Source organism: Octopus sinensis, linkage group LG6 (genome assembly GCF_006345805.1).
Source record: "Octopus sinensis linkage group LG6, ASM634580v1, whole genome shotgun sequence".
Lineage (NCBI taxonomy): Eukaryota > Metazoa > Mollusca > Cephalopoda > Octopoda > Octopodidae > Octopus > Octopus sinensis.
This window is the reverse complement of record NC_043002.1, coordinates 84,157,903-84,183,310: the sequence shown is the minus strand read 5'-3', so window position 1 is coordinate 84,183,310 and position 25,408 is coordinate 84,157,903. Positions and strand designations below refer to the sequence as shown.

The window sequence follows — 25,408 nt, the reverse complement described above, 5'->3', positions numbered from 1 at the left end:
GAACTGATCTCAGAATGCTGTGCCTCACACAGAAACGATGAAAGACTGAGTAGAAACTGGCTGTTTTAAAATGAACCTATTCAGTGCATGTTACTACAGGAAAGTAGTTGTAAATATATTCTTTTATACTTTGATTGGTTTTAGTCCTTGGAGCATAGCTATGCTGCAGTACTCCCCATATCATCATCATCATCATCATCGTTTAACGTCCACTTTCCATGCTAGCATGGGTTGGACGATTTGACTGAGGACTGGCGAACCAGATGGCTGCACCAGGCTCCAATCTGATCTGGTAGAGTTTCTACAGCTGGATGCCCTTCCTAATGCCAACCACTCCGAGAGTGTAGTGGGTGCTTTTAAAGTGCCACCAGAATGAGGGCCAGTCTGGCAGTACTGGCAGTGGCCACGCTCGAAAATGGTGTTTTTTACATGCCACCTGCACAAGAGTCAGTCCAGCAGCACTGGCAACGACTCCGCTCGGCTGTTTTGTTCATGTGTCACCGGCACAAGTACCTGTGAGGTGACGCTGACAACGATCTGAATGTTTATAATAATCTGGTGCTTATTTTATTTTTATGCATTTACTGACTGCTTAAGGTACTTTTTTGACACATTTCTAGCCATCATTATCATCATCATCTGTTGTCCATGCTGGCATGGGTTGGATGGTTTGACCAGGACTGGCAACCTGGAAGGCTGCACCAAACTCCAGTCTGATTCAGACTTCCTGCTTGATTTTACCAATAAGTATAATCCTCTTCTACATATATAATGGGCTTCTGCTCAGTTTCCACTTATCAATTCCCACTTAAAAGATATTGGCTAACTTGAGAATATGATTTAAAACATTTGCCTAAAGTGTCATATAGTAGGATTGAGAGTGAGTGAGTGAGAGACTTACAAAGTAACCTAGTCTGCCATTGAAACTTTGATCTCAAATTATAGTTGCTTTACTGCATTTCTTGCGAGAGAGAGAGAGATGCTTATTACTACCATTATTTCTTCGTTACAAAAATGTTAATTAGGCTAGCAACCTATTGATAGCTATCTTTGGTCATGAAAGGCTAAGCCAGTGACTCTAGTAATTGCACTAGTACATATAGTAAACAGATATATTTGTGTGTGGTAAAAAGTTTGCTTCCTGACCATATGGCTCTGGGTTCAGTCCCACTGTGTGGTACCTCGGACAAGTGTCTTCTGTTATAGCCTCAGGATGACCAAAGCCCTTGTGAGAGAGAAAAGTAAAAGAAGCCCATTGCATATGTGTGTAGTATATGTATATATATATATGTGTGTGTGTGTGTGTCTATGTATGTGTATATATATATATAGATGTGTGTGTATGTGTATATATATATGTATATATATAGATGTGTGTGTGTATATATGTATGTATGTATATTTATGTGTATGTGATAGTTGTAAATGACTGCCACTGTCATACAAGCAGTGGTATTCACTTCCAATATTCTATGAGAACATGTGTGGCTATGAGGAAATATTGCCTTGCTTGGAAACAGCTGAGAGTTGGTGACAAGAAGAGCATCTTACTATAGAAAATCTTCCTCAATAAACTCTGTCCAACCTATGCAAGCTTAAAAAAGTAAATGCTAAACGGATGATGAGGATGTGTCTATCTGTATTATTTCAATGTTGGCATTCAGTTAATTTTTACTTAATTCATTTCTATTTATGTTGCAGGAAAACACATCCCGAGAAACATCCTGGCATTGTCCTGACTACCGAGGAATGTGTGTGTCAAGTATGTGGAGATACAGCTTCTACTATCCATTATGGAGTACTCACTTGCCCAGACTGTGTGCTTTTCTATCGACTGAGCATACAAGACAGCTTTGCTGATGGTTACCACTGCAAACATAAAGGGCATGAAATTACCAAGAGAAACCGAGGAAAGTGTGAGTACTGTTGGTACCAGAAATGTTGCAGAGCTGGAATGACAAGTGATAAACCAGAAATTGGTGAAACTGTTACTGTGATAAAAGTAGAGAACAAACAACAACAGCAAATGAAAACTGAAAAAGCAACCAACTCATTATCGAAAATGCCATCACTGCATAAACATATAAATAAAGAGACATGCAAGGCCACAGTCCCACAACAAACTACAGAGTCTCAGAAAGTACCACCACCTAAAAAAGATCTCAACTTATGTAAAGTTTGTGGAGATCGTGCTTTCAAGAAACATTATGGCATTTTGGCCTGTCCAGAATGTGAAGTTTTCTTTAAAATGAGTATTCTTGATGATTTTTACAAGGGCTATTTTTGCAAGTTTAAAAAATGCAAGATTAATCGTTTTCGGCGAAGTAGCTGTGAGTATTGTTGGTATGAAAAGTGTCTGCTTAGCGGTATGCAGAAAGAGAAAGAGGGAAATCCAATGGAAGATAATGACAGCTGCAAAGTTGTTTCATCAACACAAAAAACGGTAAAACTTGTTTATGGCATTAAAGTAAAAGATGAGCAGAAAGAAAGCGAAGGATCTGTAACAGCAAACAATAACAAAAAGTGTATCAAAGATAGCAAAGACTGTGTGAAGGTCATCGGTAGCAACAAGAACAACAACAATGTTAGTAGCAAACTTCTAAACAGTAGCAACAACAATATTGGTAATAAATCTCTAAACGATAACAACAACAGTAGCAGCGGTAGATGTGTCTCTTCAACAGCATCAAAAACTAATGTGATTACTGTGAAAAAAAGAAAACTCGAAACTATAGATCAAAACCTAGCCAAACCTTCTGAACATCAGAGCGACATTAACAGCATCCCTAACAAACGTTTCAAAGTGGTAAGTCATTCTGCAAGTAGCACACAGAATACTGGTAACTCTTCAAATACACAACTTAACTCATCTTCAAAAAGGAGTACCAGTAATACTTCTGTCTCATCATCAACTACTTCATTCCAATCTCTTTCTGTTTCATTTTCTCGTTCATTATCATTATCATCACAGTCATCATCATCATCATTAACCTCACCATCATTGTCATCATCATCTGTTTTATCCTCCTCCTCATCACCATCATCAATTCTATCATCATCATCGACTTTATCATCATTGCCGTCATCATCATCATCGTCGTCGTCGTCATCAACTTTTGTATCACAGAAACCGACCAATGCTGTGACATTGCCATCAGTTTTAAAGAGAACTGCAGCATCAACAACAGTCACATTTTCAGCACCCACTACTATGACAGCAAAAGTTCATCAAAAAACAGTGGCAAAGAAAATTGTGGTGCTACCTAAAAAGAAAGTCACAGACAGTAACAAAGATGGCATCAAGATTGCTTCTGGTGCTGAATCACATTACAAAATGTGTAAATTACCAACTCATGAAAGAGTTGTAGCACCAAAAGAAGATTTTGCAAAAAATACCAACGTCAGTATTCCTAGCAGAAATGATAACGGTAACATTAGTAATAGTAGTAGTAATACTGGTTTAAACAGTAACAGCAGCAGACTGAAGAAATCTACTATTTCAACAGCTATCGGCTCCTGCGATAAAGCACCTGATGTAAATGCAGTGAATAGTACCAAATTGACTGATTCAGGTGCCACATCTGACAAATGTAAGCACGAGGACTTGTTGAAATCTACTGAGAGCAGTACATGTAGAACTACTACTACTACTGTTACTTCTACTACTACTACTACTACTAACAACACCACCAAGACTTTTATCGATCCTTCTCATTTTACACAAAATATGAACATCTGTACTGTGTGTGGTGATCAGGCTTCTGTTGTTAATTACGGAGTGCTTACTTGTCCAGATTGCCGCATCTTTTTCCAGATGTGCATACAAGATGGTTTTGCTGCTGGTTTCAGCTGTTCAAAACGACGAAATTGCTCGGTTACAAAAACAAACCGGGAAAACTGTGAATTTTGTTGGTACAAGAAATGCCTTGCTGTTGGAATGCAGGCTGACCAAATATCAAAAATGACCCCGACTTGTGACCGTTTTACTTTTGCCTTGACGCCAACCTGTGATCGTTTTACATTTTCCTTACCTCTAACACCAATATCATCTGCACAATTAACAACTGCCATCAGTAACTCTACAAGCACAAATACAACATCTGTACACATGGTTAGCTCTTTGGATCAAGTTAAAAATCCTGGAAATACACTATATTCTTCAGTGATAACTCCACTCATTCAAAACGAAGAATTGTGCATTGTCTGTAGTGCACCTTTTGCTGAGATCTATTGTGGTGCTAAAGTTTGTACTGATTGTAAGGCCTTCTGCAAAGAAAATGCTGATTCAAAAATATGCTCTAAGTATGTATGTGAGCAGACTCAAAGCTGTTCTATTATCAATAGTGATTTGCTGCCAAAAAATCGGTGCAGCTATTGTTGGTATGAGAAGTGTGTAGAATGTGGTTTGCTCAGTAAAGAAACAAATGTTTTGAGAAATTCGTCCAGTTTGGAGACCCAGGCATCAAAAAATCGAATTCCTGATCCTGTTTTGGATAATCTAGTTTTCAGAGAATCAGTGGACATATACAGTGCTGTTTTGGACAATATACTTCAAGATAAAACAAGTCCATCTCACATGGACAGTGAAGTTCTTGAACCATACTTTGGGGACAATACTTCAGACAACCAAATTTGTGAACTACCAAGTTTGATGGAAAGTATGTTTGAATCTCTAACTAAATCATCTGAAGAAATAGAATTGATCCAGAAGAAATTTGAACGTCTAAAAATGGAAAAAGAACGTGTTAGTGCTTTAAAGAAACAAAACCAGCAACAGCAGCAGTCTGTGATGTTACCTGATACAATGAAAGACTGTACGTCAAAAGCTACTAGGCGTGTACTCCTTAACAGTAATGATTATCAAACAAAGGAAAGTGGTTTATTACTAAAAGACAGTCATCTGAAACAAACCAATGAAACCAGTAATGTTCTACCCTCCTGTTTGACTTCTAAAAATACCAGAATTGATTCCATCTCCGAGCACTCAAATCAAAATCGTGATCCATCGCTTTTTAGTTTGGATTGGGAAACAAAGTCTAATGAAAAACGTAACAATTCTGTGAAAGACAGTTTTACTTCAATTTCGATGAATGATCATTTGATGGTAAAAGTAACTAATGAAGTTCCACAGAACATTTTCGACAGCTCAGATGATATGACACCAGTTTCTGAATCTCTGCCATTTGTGTCATCAGCAGCTGGAGAAAAACAGGTGAAAAAAGTGGTTTTCAAACCAATCCTAGATCGAAGTGAAGATCAGGATGTGTCAGAAAAAGTCTCTGATATGGACAGATGTAATTTTGAGCATGGAGAGCGGGAAACTGCTCAGCAAAAATTAAATGAGCTTCAAATGAAGAAAGATAATGTGGAAGAGAAGCTTCTAATGCTCCAGAGAAGCATTGAGAAAGAACGGAAAAAACTTCTTAGTCTTCAGAAAGAAAGGAAGCGAGGAGTCAAAATTTGTGATAAGTCTCTGGAATCTTCAAATGCATTGTCTTTGGATGCTAAAATGCCACAACTAGAACCTGAACCACAGCTTGTATTGGAATCTTCAAATATTGATTTTGTCAAACAGAAACAGTCAGAAACAAATGATTTTGCTATGATTGAGGATGGTAGCTCTGTTGTAACTGCTACTCATTCTGAAGAAACAGATTCTGAGAAGTTATGTAGAGTATGTGGAGACAGAGCTCCAGGAGTCCTCTATGGAGTGTGGACATGTCTGAAATGTAGTGTCTTCTTCCGCCAGAGTTTAGACAAGCAAATTTCCAGTCAGTATGTCTGCCGAGATGGCAACTGTTATGTTGACAAAATAAATAGAGGTGTTTGTAGATATTGCTGGTACCAAAAATGTTTGGCTGTTGGAATGTCAAAGCAAGAGAAACGAATCGTTCCAGTTCAATCACCAACACCTACTCCCAAAACTGGTCAACAGGATCAAAACAGAAATGAAAAGTTCCACGACAATAGTGATCACCATCATATTAATGAAAATGAAATGGGAATTATTCAGAATGTATTCCCTAATGATAAAAGTCCTTTAGCTAAAGACCTTACTGATGAAATGAGTGAAGAAATACATGAAGAGATTGGAAATGTGGAGGTTTGTGATGTTCCTGATTTCAAGTCAGTGTCCAAAAGTAATAAAAACTGTTCAAGAGCATTTTTGGATTTGAAAATTTCGCAGCCATCTTCAGGTGAACCAACAACCACAACATCTTCTTTGGCCCCAGAATCTTCAAATACAGAATTTGTAGATAATAACAATCAAATTAGTGATTCTGGATGCTCTGTTGATATCAGTGAGTCGTTTCCTTCTCAAAAACCTAGCTGTGATTCCAATAACTCATCTATGTCCACTGCCATGGATACTAGTTTATGTAATGAAGATGTTACTGTAACAATGGAGAGAAAAGACCAAAGTGATGGTTCTCTTCTGTATGTCAGCAACATGGATAAAAGCACTACTTTGAATTCAAATTCTGAAAGCATTCCTCTAGTGGCATCAAATGATATCACAACTGAAATTCCAGTTGCAAATGCAAAAACTTCTTTGCCAGAGTCTGACCAGGGTTTGGGATTACAAGAAGCACCAACATTCCGGAGAATCTTACCTGAAAGCCTTAGTACATCAGTGGATCCCTCTGTAGTTACTGAAGTTATTCCTGAACCTTTATGGAATTCTGTAGACACTGAAATTGTTCAAAAGAAGTCTGGTGATTCTGTTGATGATGGTGAAAGCAGTGCTGATAGAGTGACACCTGTAGAAATTATTGATTCAACTGGAGCAATACATTCTGAGGAAAATGTGGACAATACTATTCTAGAGACATTGCGAAATTTTACTGATAAATCTGTTATTACAGAAATTATTCCAAGTTCTTCAAGAAATTCTGTAAATTCTTCAGTTTTGGTTGATATGATCCAAAACTCCAACTGTTGTTCACCTGAGGCTCCTGTTGGCAAAGAAATCATTCCTGGAGCACTGTCTCATTTCATCGATAAACAGTCTCTTAATCCTATAGTAGTGCCAGACCCTTCTGAGACCAGTTCTGAATTTGCTGGAAATTCTGATAATGAAGATTCTGTTTCAGATAGTAACCATCCTAAAGAAGCTGGAACTGACTACACCAGGATGACAACCAACCCAAATATTTCTCACAGGTCACGAGCTCTAACTGAGAAAACATCTTTCACTTTGCTGAAAAGAACAGCTCATATGTCAAAGAAGAAGACAAGCAGAGCTGTTGGTGTACCATCTCTTTCTTTACGTTATATGATTAAATGTTGTTCTCCAAAACATATTGCAAATCAAATGCATAGTCGAATCAAAAAGTCAGTTCAAATGATTGGGAAGGCTAAGAAAAAGCCTTCACTTTCAAAAAGTGCACTTCCTAGCTCATCACATCAAGCTGCACTGAAAGAATATGAGTTTGTTGATGATAATCTTAATGATGATGATGATGATGGTCGTTTACGACATTCTTTGCCTAAATCACAGAAAACATATAGTACTGTGAAATTGTCTAAGAAAATGGCCAAGCAAAAAGTAAATTCAAAGACTTCATTGAAAAAGAATTTGACATCAACTTCTATGCATAAACAAAATCGTCATCCCCAGAACAATACTTCAAAGTCTATTTCTACTCTTACCAAAACTACTTTGAAAATCCCCCTAAGAAATAAGGATGTAGATTTGGAAACAGCACAAGCCAAGCCACTGCGTAAACGAGGCCGTCCACGAAAGATAAAATCAACACTACTTAGCACTGAAGTTACACCAACCTGTAAGCAAGATTCTATCTGTAAAGAAAACAGTAAACAACCATCTACTGTGTCAGAGAGCACCACTGAAATTTCGTCTGTCCCTTCTGTTACTATAGTCGCAGAATTCAGCGAGAGAAATAAAGTCAGAAATAAAGAAGATAGTAGCATGACTGAAAGCAGAGTTGGAAACAAAACTGATACTATTTTCATTGGGACTAGCTTGTGTAGTGTTTGTGGAGATGTGTCTCATGGATTACATTATGGTATTATTTCATGTTCAAGCTGCCGTAGTTTCTTTGCACAAAGCACTGACTCCAAAATTGGCTGTAAATATGAAGTATGTAATAAGTCATGCATAATCAACAGTGTAACACGCCGATTCTGTCGATATTGTTGGCTACAGAAGTGTCTACAGGCAGGAATGATGAAAGGCACCACTAAACGAGGACGGCCACCAAAACTTAGACCCCAAACTAATGAAACTGAAACTGTTAGCAAACAGAAGGATTTGACTAGTGAAAATGAGGTTTCTATTCCTGAAGATCAGATTGAGACAAGTTCAGAAGCAGCAGTTTCAGCACTTCATAAAGAGTCAATTCAAAATAATGAAAGCACTGTGAACAATAGTGATCCAGTCATGACTGACAATGACACCAATACTGAAGATGATCAAGTTGATAGCATTGATATATCATCTGATGTTATTAAAGAAGGGAACAATGATGAAAACAATGATGATGATGAAGTAAATCTGAAAGCAAAGCCTTCCAGTTCAACACAGACTGGAATATCAGTTGATGAAGAATCTAATGAAATGAACTTAGAAAAAGTCACTAACAGATCTTCCGTTTCTCAAGAGAAGATGCTACGTGAGACAAGTACAGAGAAGATAGTCAGTGAGCAATCATCTATTGTTTGCATTGATTTAGATAGTAATTTAAATAGCACTGGGACAGCTAATCTCACTGAAACCGAACCAATGGCTGTTGATAATGATTCTGATTCACCTTTAATTATTGAAAGTGTTCCACACCAGAGTGATAACAACAAAAGTGATGTCGGTAATTCCCAGAATCCAAACTCTACTAGCAGTCAAGAATGTTTCTGTAAAGTATGCGGTGACTTGGCATCAGGAATTCACTTTGGCATAGAAACCTGCTGGTCATGTACTATTTTCTTTAAGCAGAGTACTGACTCACGAACGACCAAAAAATATAAGTGCCATAACAAAAACTGTTGTGTCACACCTGATAACTACGAACGTTGTTCTTATTGTTGGTTTCAAAAGTGCTTGCTTGTTGGCATGTCAAAAATGTTAATTCCCACAAATCAAAGCCAAAGTGGAACTGGTCAATTCTTGGAGAGCTATACTTCAAATACTGACCGATCTGTCTCTTCAGGAATCCACCAGGTAAAGAGTGGTAAGCTATTGCCTACTGTTGCAGATTCTTCAAATGCTGAAAGAAGTAAAGTAGCAAGCACATCCCTTGCATCTGTAGCAACTTCCATCAGTAGCACAAACAGCATAGTTTCTGGTGCAACTTGTACAACTACAGATGTTGCTTGCAGTGTTTCTCCTGTTGAAAGAGAAGTCAGCACAGTTAGTACATTTAATCCTAGAAGTCAAACTGTATCAGTAATTACCACAACACCATTACAGACCAATGCAAACACTAATACTACCAGCACACCTAATACAGTTTCTTTGCAGCCACAGTTATCAAATAATAAACAACCTACAAACACTGTAGATGCTGTTCAAAGTAGACTTCACACTTCACCTGTAAAATCTGTGTTAGTTGCTCCTAAGCCTACCTTACCTCAGGGACAGACACAAACTCATTCTGAACTGATATGCAGTGTTTGTGATGATACTGCAATTGGTGTTCGGTATGGAGTACAGACATGTCGTAATTGTTTGTGTTTCTTTCGAACTGTACTAAATGGGAGAATACCTACTGAAAAGGATCATGCAGACGGTAACTGTTTTATTAATAAAGCTACTACCAACCGGTGTCGATTCTGCTGGTACCAAAAATGTCTTTCTGTTGGGATGAGTGATACTCTACAAATGAAAAAGCAGCAAACATTAATGGCTACAAACAGACTCTCAGCACCTGAACAGGATTGCAATGCCAACAGTTCCAACGTTTGTGACAAAACTAATCCTATACCAACTCCTAGTAATAATTCAGAGATTATTAACAAGCTTTCAGGATTATCTATGACCACATCTTCAGAAGTACAAATGCTGCCTGTTACATCAAGCAAATCGGGTTCCACTTGTCCTACAGTATCTCAGACCAAAGACCTAAGTTCCAACATGAGGAACACAACAAATGAATCACCATCAGTGACTACTAATCTAAGCAAGGATGTTGCTAAGTTATGTAAAGTCTGTGGGGATGTCTCGTTTGTTTCTCATTATGGCATTGCATCTTGTTTGAACTGCAGTGTCTTTTTCCGACGCAGTTTGGACAAAAGACTACATCGTGCATATAAATGCCTCAACAAGGATTGTTTAATCAGTCGTACCAGTCGTAGTCGCTGTTATTACTGCTGGTTCCAGAAATGCGTGGGTGTTGGTATGTCCTACAAGGTTAAGCGTAAACTACGTCATCAGAAAGAAAAGTCAAGTGATCAAGCAGAAGTGCCACAGTCACTGTTATCAACTCCTAATCAAGATGCTGTTAATCAAAATTCTAAGAACAGCAACAGTGGAAACAATACCCAACCAATTTCAAATCAGAATAAAAGTCTTGTGTCTGATGGGTAAGTAATAGTCTTCTAACATCTTAAATATTTTCATACCTGTTTGGGATGAATCTTGTCTTTTGTTTAAAACTTATAATTTCTAAGACTGGGAGTATAAGGCTCCTCATTGAATGGGATGCCAGACTAAGGCTAGAGTAGTTTGAATGGGAAGCGATGCTCCACCCACTATATTCTTCAGATATTACCCCACCAGATTATCATTTATTCCGCAGTCTTCAAAATCATTTGGATGAAAAACATGAATTCTGTAGGGACATCATTTATATATTTATTAAATCATATGGGTGATATATGGTTAAAAATGTATGTTGGAAGTTATTTGGACCAAATTCAAATAAGGGACAAAATAACAAAAGTGACCATATAAGTTATTTCACTAATTTGTTGTTTATCACTAAAATTATGTTTAAAATGTATTCTCCGATAGAGTGCATTAATTGCAACAGTATTTAGTTAGTAAATTAATGAACCAACTTAATATATATTCTCTTTTAATTAATCAACTCAATATATATCCTTATATATTCTCTTTTATATATATATACCTACATATTACTAAATTGTTGCTATTTATCCCTGAAATTATGTTTAAATTCTATTTTTATCTGGCAAAATGCCTCAAATGCAAGACTCTATGTAATAGTGTTAAGTCACTTAATTAATATAACCATCATTTACTCAGTCCTTTAAAATATTTATCCGTCTATTCATTTAATTACTTTCAATGTTATATTTAAGATGTGTGGTTTTATAAAAAGAATGAAGGGAGGCAACTCTAGTTTATTGAGGTCTAAATTATAAAAAATATATAATATATTCAAAAATTTAGGTCCATTGATTGATTAAATAATCAATCAATCAATCAATTTATTGGTTTTGTAATGGGGTTGCATATCACTGTCTACATCCCTATATATACACATAATACATACATATGTATACATCCATACATACACACACACACACATAGATATACATACACATATACATACATACACATGTATATACCCACACACACACATAAAGTTACCAGCAGAAAACATATACATATCTACCTAAACCTACATATATATTTCCCTGTAAGTTTGGATATACTCCCTAATATTATTATATATATATATATATATATATATACATATATATATAGGGGGGGAGAATTCACAAAAAAACAAAGGACGAAGACAGGTGATGTAGACAACAAACAGATGTATTAGTGTAACGCTTGGCAAGTGAAAAGGTCTTTAACATTTCGAGCCTATGCTCTTCCATAGAATGGAACACAGAGACAAGGAGAGAAATTAAAGAATGTGTAGTAACTAGCGATCTATCATGGCGAATGCCAGAGAGGTCACACAGGAGAATTAAGAAGAAGGGGTGTTAATAAAGTAGTGGTGATCCCAAAACGAAGGTGCACGTGCATGTGTATAAGAGAGCATGTGTGTGTGGAAGAGGTCTCGAAAGAAATGACAGTTTTGAGAAAGAGAGAAAAACCTCCTCATCGAAACAAAACTCTGAAAGAAAACCAAAACTTTCAGATAGGGACAGTTGGACTTCTACGCAATTTGTTAGAAAGGATCACAAAAGTACAGCTCCCAAAATTACTGCAGAACTTAATGACCACCTCGAGAACCCAGTTTCCACAAAAACTGTTTGCTGGGAGCTGCACAAAGCCAGATTTCATGAGAGGGCTGCAATCAGAAAACCACTACTTTCAAAAGAAAAGAGAGAGAGAGAGAGAAAATAAATGGTACAAATAGCTTAAATATATCCTGGGAGTTAGGGGTAGTTAGACACAATCTAAAATAACAAAATGGTGAAAATGAAAACTAATTATAAAAAAACAGATAACTATACAGCTGTGAGCCAACATGAAGATGTTAATAAAAATGCAATGCTTTTAATTATAATGCCTAATTTTGATTGTTGTTGAAAAGATTTTTGTATTACTATGTTTAATATACTTGACTATTTTTTTATATATTTCTAGTGACCTGGACAACCTGTCTCTTGGATTCACTCGGCATAGTGGCAACATACTCTGTAAAGTGTGTGGTGATGAGGCCTCTACTGTACATGCAGGTGTACTCACATGTTTTCCTTGTCGATCTTTCTTTAAACGAAGTCAAAAGAACAGTATCAACCGGAAATATTCTTGTGATAGCAAAAACTGTTCAATTACGAAAAACAACAAAAAGAGCTGTGATTATTGCCGGTATCGAAAATGTCTTGCTCTTGGAATGGCCAAAAATATTGTAAAGCATAATGTCCAGCCTTTAAAAGATAAGACTGATAGCCAAAAGATGGTTGAGTCTGCTAGCAATGTACAGATTGAATCCATTACGAGGGTAATGTATATTTTCTCTTTATTCGCATATATTTGGACATAAAGGTACATGATCCAGTTGTTACAATGTTAGGCTCGTGATCTTTAGGTTTGAGGTTTGGTTCTTGGGTTGGGCTGTGCACTGTATCCTTGAGCAAGGCTCTTCATTTCATATTGCTCCAGAGCACTCAACTGAGCAAGAGTATCAGTGGCACCTGAGGATTAACCCTACAACAGACAGATGTCCAGTTCAGAGGGGTGCAATCTTATACACTCAGTTTAAACACCTTGAAAATTTAGATAAGCTTTATCTTCAAGAGCCTCTAAGCTTGAGGGAGATTATCTATTGTAGCTCTTATATATTTGTGCTGTGTATTGGAATTAGAGGTAAAAAATACAACCTTTTCATTGCAATTTCTGTTATTCATATTTTTTTTTTTTTTACTTACTTGTTTCAGTCATTTGACTGCGGCCATGCTGGAGCACCGCCTTTAGTCGAGCAACTCGACCCCGGGACTTATTCTTTGTAAGCCCAGTACTTATTCTATCGGTCTCTTTTGCTGAACCGCTAAGTAACGGGGACGTAAACACACCAGCATCGGTTGTCAAGCAATGCTAGGGGGACAAACACAAACATACATGCACACACATATATACACATATATACGACAGGCTTCTTTCAGTTTCCATCTACCAAATCTCGGTCAGCCCGAGGCTATAGCAGAAGACACTTGCCCAAGGTGCCACGCAGTGGGACTGAACCCGGAACCATGTGGTTGGTAAACAAGCTACTTACCACACAGCCACTCCTGCTGTATAACATTTATAACATTTCCAAGTAGGATCACCTGAGATTGTTCATTGTAACATTAGTAAGAATTGTATTAAGTGCTATAAGGACACTCTTGCCTGGATACTTTGGTGATATTGAATGTAACTAAGTTTGAGTTGTAAGTAACCACTTAATAAACTAAGAAATTGTAATTTTTTCAATAATATTATATTTTTGGCATTAATCACTTTTTACAGAACCATTGCAAAGTCTGTGGATATGAAGCATCTGGAATTCATTATGGGGTTTGGACCTGTCACAATTGCCGAGTTTTCTTCTACAAGAGTTGTGAGCAACAAAGTTTTAAAAACTATCAGTGTGCCCCGAAAAATTGTAATGTATACGGTAGTGCGCAAGTGAATTGTTCCTATTGTCGCTACCAAAAGTGTTTGAGGGTTGGCATGTCAAAGGAATTGAGCAAACGAGGAAGACGACGCAAACTAGATGAGAATTTGTCTAAAGAAATGCCAGAGTTAAAGAAGCAGCAGACAAAGACTAATAGCACCAATAAATCTAAAACCAAGTAAGTTTTTTGTTTGTCCATTCCATTGATAATTCAAAATTTCTATGCTACTTTTATCATCATCCTAATTGCTTTAACATCCACTTTTCATGGCTTGCAAGAGCCCTGTGCCAGTGCCTCATAAAAAGCACTCGTGTTGACATCATGTAAAAGTACTCATACCAGTGCCACGTTAAAAGCATCCAGCACACACTGTAAAGCGATTGGTGTTAGAAAAGACATCTAGCCATAGAAACCAAGCTAAGTCAGACTGGAACCAAGTGCAGCTCTCCTGCTTGCCAGCTCTGGTTGAATGGCCCAGACAGTGTCAGCATGGAAAATAGACATTAAAGCAATGTTTCCCAAACTTTTCGCATCAAATTGCGATATTGCCCACTTATTGGTCCAAAATTGCTCCACTGCCCACCTATGTCAAAAAAACTCTGATACAACCATACCCCTAACACTAGGAGAACCCCCCCCCTGTATCATTTGACACACACACTATATTGTAGACTCATTGCTTGGTTAGTGCCGTTTGGACTAAACATGCTGTTGTTTACAAATAATCCCTCATTGTGGGCTTAGTTTTGCTGCTAGTGTGAATAAAATTCTAATGTTAAATTTATATTATGCAAACAGACTAACTTCGGTAAACTTGCACTTTCTTTTACACTGATTTCTATTTTCCCCAAATGAACCATTGATCAGAATTACCAATGCAAAAATAATTAATGATTGTATTATAAAGGAAACGAATACAACTTTTTAATGTATTCTTAAAAAGTGTCTGGTATGATGCAGCTAATGCAGATACATTCAGTTTCAAACTTGTCAACATTAGTCACAAGTCTCTTCGTTGTGTCACATCCAGTTCAATTCTTTTATGGAAAAGTAAAGTTCCAAATGACTAAAACCAGATTCAACCCGGTATGAGGTAAGGAAGGCAAGAAAAAGTAATATCATATGTTTCCACAGATTGGTACCACAAACCTTCTTTGCCATTACGGTGATATCGCATTGTGGCATCATTGTCATTTTGTAATTCTATCAATCCCTCCTGAACAATTGACTGCATTGACCTCAAATGGTTTGTTCTACCAATTTGGAATATTCAGCGCAATATCTTGAAATGTCATCATGCAATGATTGTATATAGTTGTGATATGTAGTTAAATCCTCATCAACCAATTCATCTCTCAAAGAGTCAAGTTGTGGAAATTGACGGAATTGATGTTTTGGAATGTTAATCTTATACAGCACCAATTTTGAAATGAAGGTAGTAGTAAATAATTTACAATCAACGAGAGTTTTTCTGTTTCCTTGCAATAACATATTTGAATCATTTAATTTTGAGAATATATCACAAAGAAAAAAGATATGGCGCCTTGCACCCATCAATGAAGTGGATAGTGTAGTATCTTCATAGAAATATATGATTATATGAAACAGTTGAACAAAGCGTAAAACACAGTTTCCTTTTGACAGCCACCACACTTTGGTATGGTATAAGAGTTTAGTATAGTCTTCATCATTTCTCAGACAGAATTGACGGAAAATTCAATCAGACAAGGGACTGGACTTCAATTTGTTCACAGTCTTGATAACTAACTGTAACGCATCATTCAGTCTACCATTCATATTGTTTGCCATTAAATGCTGCTGGTGTGCCAGGCAATGAAGAGTTAGTATCTGGTAGGAAATTTTATGCTTTAGGAGAGACGAAAAATCTCTGTATCTTCCTGTTTTTGAAGGGGACCCATCAGATTCAACTCCTTCCAGAAAAATGTTTTTATAAGTTATAGAGGTTTAAAGTTTAATCATTTTGACTCAGTCAAGAAACACAATTTCAAAGCTGTCATTTTGTGCGTGACTGCCCATTTTGTCAACATCCTGGAAATAGCACTTGTATTTTGATATGGAAGCGTAGAATTATGCACAACATATAACCCTTTCATAACTTTTTTATTTGTCTCAAGTTTTCAGAAAATTTTTGCAAATTTATATTCTACACACAGAACTTCATACAATTATGCCAAAAACAAAAAAAAATTTGGTGGAGCATGATTTAAGGCCTAGGCCTGTGTGGCTGGTATTTTTAGCAAATATGACAACCATCTCAGTGATTGTGCAACAAAAATATTCAATTAATAAACAAGTCCGCTTTTATAATACAAAGGGATGTCTCATGCGAGTAGTCAATTTGATAAAAGTGCATCATTATTCTAGGTATGCCTAGATATACACACACACAATGGACTTCTTTCCGTTTCTGTCTACCAAATTCACTCAAGGCTTTGGTCTGCCCATGCTATAGCAGAAAGCACTTACCCAAAGTGTGTGTGTGGGCATGCGTATGAGTTGTATAAGTTATTTCTCATTTAACTTACATCACTGGGCTTAAAAAAAACAGGGATGGAAGAAAACATATTTAATATCTTTCACATTAATGTTATGTTCTATTTATACAATTTTATCCTTTCTTTGTTACAGCAACTCAGATGAAAATCCACAGAATGTGGTGAAGGAAAATCCAAAAGTTCCTTGCATTGTTTGTTCAGATGTGTCCAGTGAGATTTATTGTGGGCTGTGGGTTTGCCGTAGCTGCCGTAATTTCTTCCAGTTCAGTATTACTAACAACCACAGCGAGAGTTACAAGTGCAAGTACAACAACCACTGCATTGTGAACAAAACCAGTCGAGTATTGTGTCATCACTGCCGTTTCAAGAAGTGTCTGATTGTTGGAATGATGAAAGAAGAGAAGTAAGATGTTTTAATGTCTTTAAACTATGCAATACTACAGAATATATCTATAGAGTTTAGCATCTCTCTCTTTCTCTGGCTGGGTAACCATGCACCTCCTCTACTGCAAGACCTTTGTTTCTGTCTCTCTGTCACATTCTAACCTTCCATCATCTGATACAAGATTACTTCCTCCAATGCCCCTTCCCCACTCAAAGATTCCTTGTCTTGCAAATTACTTGGTGACCCTGCCAGTGCTGGTGCCACTTAAAAAAGCATCCAGTTCATGCTGTTAGTAACATTGATGCTACTATCTTCATTTTTGCTACTCTTATGATCAAATTTCAACAAACATACTTTATGGCTATATTTACTGTATGTATCCTTGTTTTTAAAATAGGTACATCATGTACTGAGTGTTGGCAACATGAAGATAATGTCAGAAAGACTGTCTAACCCATGCTAGCATGGGAAAACTGACATAAAATTATGTGTGTATATTTATATACACACATGTATGTGTGTGTCTATGTGGATGTTCCTGAATGTTGATATTTCAATTTTTACTGTTTGAATGAAACAGTGTTGATGTCTTGTTGACATTGTGACTGATGGCTCAACACTTTCAAATACCTGTGAAATATAAAAATCCCTTTCTCCTGAATAACAGGTGAGGGTTTGTGACAAGAGGAGCATCCAGCCATTAAATCCTGCTCCCAAATCCATTTCTGTCAAAGTCATAGCATGAAAAAAAAAAACAGATATTAAAACAAATAAACTATCTCTATGATTATGTGTATCAACAATTTTATTATTTTCTTCTTTTTTCCTTTTAGCACCACAAATAACTATGAAAAGAAGAAGCTTTTATGTAACCCACGTCACTTTCCGTGTAAAGTTTGTGGAGATCTTGCATCTGGTATACATTATGGCCACTTCATTTGTGAAGGCTGTAAAGGATTTTTCCGTCGTAGCATACGCAAGAAAATGGTTTATTTGTGCATTAGCAAAAATTGCATAATCAATAAGTTCACAAGGACTCGTTGTGCCTACTGTAGGCTACAAAAATGTTTGACTCTTGGCATGTCAAAAGAAGCCAGTCGAAAGGGCCGGCGAACAAAGGAAAACCAAATGAAACTAATGAGCCAACCCCGTGAAGAATGCAAAATGTATGAGGAGTACACAAATCTAAACTCTGCACCTAGACCATGGTCCAATAACACAATACCACAGAGGGAACCAGTAGAATATATTGAAGATGCTGATCAACCTAAAATGTAAGTTGTTTTCTAATCTACACTGACATCTCAAAAATAAATAGACAGCATCGTTTTTGTAAAATTTATTCCTCCTTTCTTCTTTGGCTATTTCCTGGTCAAAGAAGAGGCTTCCTTCCAGCTGTTCTGCTGTAGTAGCCAAGTTGAAGAAGATACTTCACAGAAGTATTCTTACTCATTTAGAGTTGCTCTGTGGCATCAGCTACTTTGCAACTGGGATTACTTTCAATAACCCTTTTAACTGCCCAAAGACACCTGTCAGAGAATACAGGTTGGCAGGAGCTTGATGCTGTTGTTACTTTTCCTTTGCTGGTGAATTGTACGATCACTCTGTTGACCGTAGCAAAAGGAATCCTAAAGTTTTGTGCAATCTTACACTGCCAAGTCCACCCTCTGACTCACAATACACCTTCTTTGAAAATCAGACTGCTCTTTTGGTTCAGGTGTTCATAACATGGCTACTTGCTATAAACAATTAATATACTATAATCTGAAATGAAAAAAAAAAAAAAAGAAAATAATAATTAACAAGTTTGAAGCACCAAGTAGTGTCCACACAGATGATATAATGAGGGTTGTCTATTTGTGTATATTTGTTAGAAATTCATATTTTTGAAATGTTTACATTTTTTGATGTTGTGCATTTTATGAGCAGTTATGCCATTAGTAAATAGGTTTCTAAAAGACAGGCCAATCACTGGTTCATTTCATTTCTGATAGCAACATTGACACAGGAGTGTCTGTATGATTCAAGTAGAATTTAACCCGTTCCTGTCCTCTGTATAACATGTGATACTCAGGCATATTTCCCCGATGCCTGTGCATCTCTTATGACACATTCGCTATTTTTTTCAACCTCCAGAGTAACTTTGGATGTATAGAAAGAAAGCTTTATATTACTCAGAAACAAGGGCCATGACAACAAATATGGATATTTAGGACAAAGTTATGAAAATGCTTTGAATAGGCAAAGGGTTAATTACCACAAGATATATCAACTTGCTCACTGTTATGTACATATTTTGCCAATTGAACACCACAAATTATATACATTTATACATATATAAATACACACACATACATATACGTGTGTGCATGTATCTTTGTTGTTCGGATCTTTACCATTTAGATCCTGTTCGGATCTTTACCTTTTGGCTGGCAGATTTAGAAAAAAATTTTTTGTAGCTAAACACTTTCAAACTTCGTATACTGGTAGAATGTGTCATATAAAATATCTTTTACTCTTAGCATTTTTGAGAAAAGTTTATATTTACGAAGTTATTTCGTTTTAAAGTTGTCGTATTTTCCTAATTTCAACCAATCAATGACATGTATTCAGCTGAATAAAATTACTGCCATTATTTGTCAACAACTATCGGTGGTGTATATTTCGTTTGTCATTTATGACATCGTTCGTGCGTTTGTACTGGTTTTACCTTTAAGGTTTTAGGGTTAGGGCAAGGGTGTTAGGGTTAGGTTTTAAGGTTAGGGTTGGGGTTTTAGGGTTAGAGTTAAGGAAAAAAATGAAAAATGAAGCACGAACGATTATGATGGTACCATGAAGTAAACATGCTTCAGATACACTCGTTTATTCATACGAACGTAACTGAGTTTGAATATGTCATAAATAACAGTGACAAACGAAATATACACTGCCGGAAGTTGTTGTTGACAAACACCAGCAGTAATTTTATTCAACTGAATACACATCATCGATTGGTTGAAATTACCGAAATACGACAACTTTAAAACAAAATAACTTCGTAAATATAAACTTTTCTCAAAAACGCTAAGAGTAAAAGATATCTTATATGACGCATTCTACCAGTATGCGAAGTTTGAAAGTGTTTAGTTACAAAAAAATTATCTTCTAAATCTGCCGGTCAAAAGGTAAAGATCCTGTTGTTCAAATACATGCTGCTGGTCATCCTGAGTTATTTCTCTTAGTTACTTTCATTTCATTTCTGCAAATTAGGCCAGAAATGTATTCTACTCTATATGTCTTAAGTGTCTTGTTCTGCTGGAAATAAGGAAGGGCAACAGTTGTGCTGATGATGCCTACTGAGATGTTCACAGCTGAACATTGATCTCTAAGCATTGGCGGCGAGCTGGTAGAAACGTTAGCACGCCGGGCGAAATGCGTAGCCGTATTTCGTCTGTCGTTACATTCTGAGTTCAAATTCCGCCGAGGTCGACTTTGCCTTTCATCCTTTCGGGGTCAATAAATAAAGTACCAGTTTCCCACTGGGGTCGATGTAATCGACTTAATCTCTTTGTCTGTCCTTGTTTGTCCCCCCTATGTTTAGCCCCTTGTGGGCAGTAAAGAAATATATTGATCTCTAAGCATTCAGACTGTTTTCATTACTGGCATACCAATTTTGGTGAATTCTCATCTAAAGTTGTTCTCAATTCCTATGAAGTAATTGTTCTATCTTCTCTGGAAATGGAGATAATTTTAACGAATCAAGAATGTATCTTGAGTGATATTTAATATACTCTTATTTCCACTTCTTGTTCAAATATACGCCACTGGTCAGTCTGGATTATTTCTCTTCACTCATTTTTGTTTCATATATCATCATCATTTAACATCCATCTTCCATGCTGGCATGGGTTATATCAATAGGGGTAGCACTGAGCAGATATGGTGTTTTTACACTTTTTACTATAAGAGAGAATTTTTTCTCTGTAATAACTGCAGTGATTTTGCCTTTAGAATTTGAAATATGTCACAAGCATATTTTAACTAACTTAAAGTTTGTGTGTGTGTGTGGCTAAAGAGGTAGAAATGCATCTGGGAATCCAATAGGGGGCAGCACTGGGCAGATATGGTGTTTTTACACCATTTACTACAAGAGAGAATGTTTTCCTCATGGTAACTAAAGTGAATTTGCTTTAGAAGTTCAAATATATCAGAAGCATATTTTAGTCACCTAAAGTTCGCATATGTCTCTGTGTAGAAATATATGTATGTGCGTGTGTTTTCTGAGACAGTGATTTTGAAGGCTGACTGACTTACCCATGATAGACTGTTTACAGCTCTGCTGCAAAATGTAGGAATGTGATGTACCTATTCTAAAACCAGGATTTATATATATTTCCATCTTCCTTTTTTACAAGTGAAAGTTGGTGCTCTTCCTGTCATCAGCTCTCGCCTGTATCCAAATAAGTTAATATTTCCCTAGCCAGGACATGTTTTCATGGAGGATTGCAAACAAATGACACTGGGTTTGAATTATATCTCTTTGTTTACAGCCAATGCCTATATATCAGGAAGAGGGAGATAAACACACACACAAGAGGCTTTTTTTCCAGTTTCCATCTACTGCATTTTTATCACAAGGCATTAGTCAACCTACAACTATATTTGAAGACACTAGCCGATAGTGTCCATGCAATAAGAGTGAACTCTCAACCATGTAGTTCTAAAGCTAGCTTCTGAACCATTCAGTTATACTTGCACATGTGTGCGTGTGTGCATGCATGTTTGTGTTCAGTTTTCTGGTTTGATCCAGCTTATATTTATCTAATACATGTATGGGAGCTAATAGATTTCACTTTTAATTAAATCTCATTTGAAATGTTGAAAAATAAAAGTTGAGGGAAAACCTTGGATAAGAAAGAAGTTTAAAAAAATTATACAGGTCAATCTCAGGAAGATCAGAGAAACTGTTTAGTATAAGATCTGTATGTCATTATGTTGTGATTCAATAATTGTGTTAAGTGGAAGAGTGACTGGTGAATTGAGCAGTGTGAAAGTGATATGTGCAGTCAGCAAGTTCAGGGATGCAGATGCCAATGTAGTCGTAGTAGAAGAAATTAAGAGAAGCCAGCTTGACTATAGGTCAAAGGTTGTAGTGTGTTGTTAAATGAAATCTTCTCTATCATGGTTGTGCATGATGCAGCAAATAACTTGATATTAGACCTGACCTGAGTGAACAGTTCTGTGAAATGTTAAGTGGCCAAATAACAAGACTTAACCTATAGGTCCTTTTTCCCATTTACATTGGGTGTCTGTCTTGCTAAGGGCTACACTCAACACACTAATATGCAGTGTTGAACTGTATGTTATGTAACGTTAAGGTGGCGAGTTGGCCAAATCATTATCACGTCGGACGAAATGCTTAGCAGTACTTCGTCTCCTGTTACGTTCTGAGTTCAAATTCTGCCGAGGTCAACTTTGCCTTTCATCCTTTCGGGGTCGATTAAATAAGTACCAGTTATGCACTGGGGTCGATATAATCAACTTATCCATTTGTCTGTCCTTGTTTGTCCCCTCTGCGTTTAGCCCCTTGTGGGTAATAAATAAATAGGTATTTCGTCTGCCATTACGTTTTGCGTTCCAATTCCGCCGAGGTCGACTTTGCCTTTCATCCTTTCGGGGTCAATAAATTAAGTACCAGTTACGCACTGGGGCTGATGTAATTGACTTAATCCCTTTGTCTGCCTCCTTTATGTTTAGCCCTTGGTGGGCAATAAAGGAATATGTATGTTATGTAATGTGACAATCTGAACACATGCTATTGTGCTCTCTCTGCTATCCAGTCTATTTCTGATCTGTTGAAAATGTGTTTGTGTGTTTGGAAGTGATTCTTTGTGTAGAGACAGACAGTGGGGGGGGGGGGCGGTTTGAAACATGCCACAGTCACTTATTGTGTTTTTGGCATGTCCAGGTTCATTATGATGATGGTCATCATCATTGTTTTAATGTCTACTTTTCTGTGCTTACATGGATCAGACATGACTATGTTGGAACAGAAATTTTCTATGGCTGGACGTCCTTCCTGACACCAACCCTCCCAGTTTATTGGACATTGAACTGCCCTCTCAAGGTTAGTGGAAGACTAGAAACAAACAATACCATCAAGATGAGCAGTGATGCTTTTGCTTACAATCAGTGAGTAGATGTGAAGATGAGGAGGAATAGGGACTCTGTCACACACACACATTGAATTGCCAGTGTCACATAACTGGCACTCATGCCAGTGGCACATAAGAAGCATCCATTACACTCTTGGAATCGTTGGTGTTAGGAACGGCAACCAGCCATAGAAAACATGCCAAATCAGATTGAAATCTGGTGCATCTCTCCAGCTTACCAGTTTCAGTTAAACCATCTAACCCATGCCAGCATGGAAAGCTGATGTTAAATGATGTTGGGCCACTGTTTTCATCTATCATTTTCACTCACAAGATATTGATCAACAGCTATATTATAGAATCTCAAAGCTATGGGATAATGCTTGATTGATTCAAAACAATGTGAGTAAATAATCATTACATTTGACAGAATAATCTGAATGATAAAGGGTTAATCTTTTTCTTTTTTATGAAGTTAAATTTCATTAGAGATTAAACAAATGAAACTATCTTTGAAAATTTTGACAGTGCTACATCTATCAGATGTCACCAAGAAGGTTTAAGAAACTTCATCTTATATAAAGACTTTGTTTAAACCTTTAGCATTGAAACCAGCCATACCAGGCCCAAATATTCTTTTCTATTCCAGGCACAAGGCCCCAAATTTTGGGGGAGGGGGGCCAGTCAATTAAATCGAACCAGTATGCAACTGGTACTTAATTAATTGACCCTGAAAGGATGAAAGGCAAAGTCGACCTCAGCAGAATTTGAACTCAGAACATAAAGACAGATGAAATACTGCTAAGTATTTCGCCCAGCATGCTAACGTTTCTACCAGGCCCAAATATTCTAACAATTTTATGTTCAAACTGGCCAGATCCAGCCTTTCACACCTACCCTACAATGACATTCTAAAAAGAAACAATCACATCATTGAAATCTCAAAACTATGAGATAATGCATGAGTAATTAAAAACAATGTGAATAAATAAGCATTACAATTGACAGAGTAGTCTGAATGCTAAAGGATTAAACCAAATTTACCTACAATTCCCTATTAAAATGTCCTTTTTTACTCTCACCCTCTATAAGGTTACATTACTTCAAACAAATGCTGATTTCCCTGCATTAAGAAATCTGCAGTATGTGTATAATAAAATTACAAATATAGAATGAAGCACAAAAAAAAGGCATTTGCAAAAGTTGATCGAGAATCTAAAGTTATTTCTCCTCTGCTAATATGGATGATTACTTTAAATAATATCACACAAAGAACATGAAACAGCACACAGAACATCATAACAGCTTATACACAGTGCATGCCCACAGAACACATATAAAATGAAGTAAAAATACTGAAACTGAAAAATAACTGGTATGACTGTATGGTTAAGAAGTTCACTTGAGAACAACAAGGTTAGGGGTTCAATCCAACTGTATGAAGTCTGACAGTTTTATTTATTCACATTGTTTTGAATCAATCATGCATTATTTCATAGCTTTGAGATTTTGGTGGTGTGATTGTTTTTTCCAGAATGATTTTGTAAGGTAGGTGTAGAACACCAGATCTGGGTGGTTTGAACAAAAAACAGAATATTTAGGGTGGATATGCCCTGATTAAATGCTTAAGGGTTAATAAAAATATATAATATAGATGCATATATGGCTGTGTGGTTCACAATTTTACTTCCCAACCTCATAATTCCAGATTCAGCCCCACTGCATGGCACCTCTGGCTGGTGTCTTCATCTTGTAGCTCCAGGCCAAACAAAGCCTTATGAGTGGATTTGGTCAACGGAAACTGAAAGAAGCCTGTTGTATATATGTATGTGTGCACATATATATTTGTTTCCTTTTCTTGATGTAAAGTGATTGCTGTAAATGAGTGTCACTGTCATACAAGCAGTGCCATTCATTTTCAATGTTGCTTAGAAATAGGTGAGGGTTGGTGACAGGAAGAGCATTGGGCTTGAGAAAATCTGCCTCAACAAATATAGAAAAACAAACATTAAAATAGTGATGGTGATGACAATGATAAAATTATATAGGGTTTCCTGAGACATGGAATGTATTTTAAGTCTTCCATATCTATCAACAGATTAGAAAATGCAGTTATAGATAGTATTTTAATCTGTTGAATAGAAAGATTATGAAAGGAAATGGATTTGTGTTTAAAAATATTTACATGATACCACTGCACTCAGAATTTTGGATGTTTACTTTCTATATAAAAGAAATAATTACATGTATTCATTGATTTATTTTCACTACTGTCTCATAATTAAGCAGCTCAGAAGACTTCAGATTTGAATTCAAAGTCTTCTATAGAC

General features: G+C 36.7%; 1 protein-coding gene across 1 annotated transcript in view; it reads left to right on the top strand.

Moving 5' to 3' along the window:
* Positions 1 to 25,408, top strand: part of LOC115213281 — a 78,168-nt gene that overhangs the window by 9,270 nt on the left and 43,490 nt on the right. Inside the window, exons 2-6 of the mRNA XM_029782213.2 lie at positions 1,702 to 10,539; positions 12,530 to 12,887; positions 13,895 to 14,220; positions 16,693 to 16,962; positions 17,778 to 18,218. Coding sequence (XP_029638073.2) covers positions 1,702 to 10,539; positions 12,530 to 12,887; positions 13,895 to 14,220; positions 16,693 to 16,962; positions 17,778 to 18,218 — 10,233 coding nt within the window. The remainder of the gene's footprint in view (positions 1 to 1,701; positions 10,540 to 12,529; positions 12,888 to 13,894; positions 14,221 to 16,692; positions 16,963 to 17,777; positions 18,219 to 25,408) is intronic.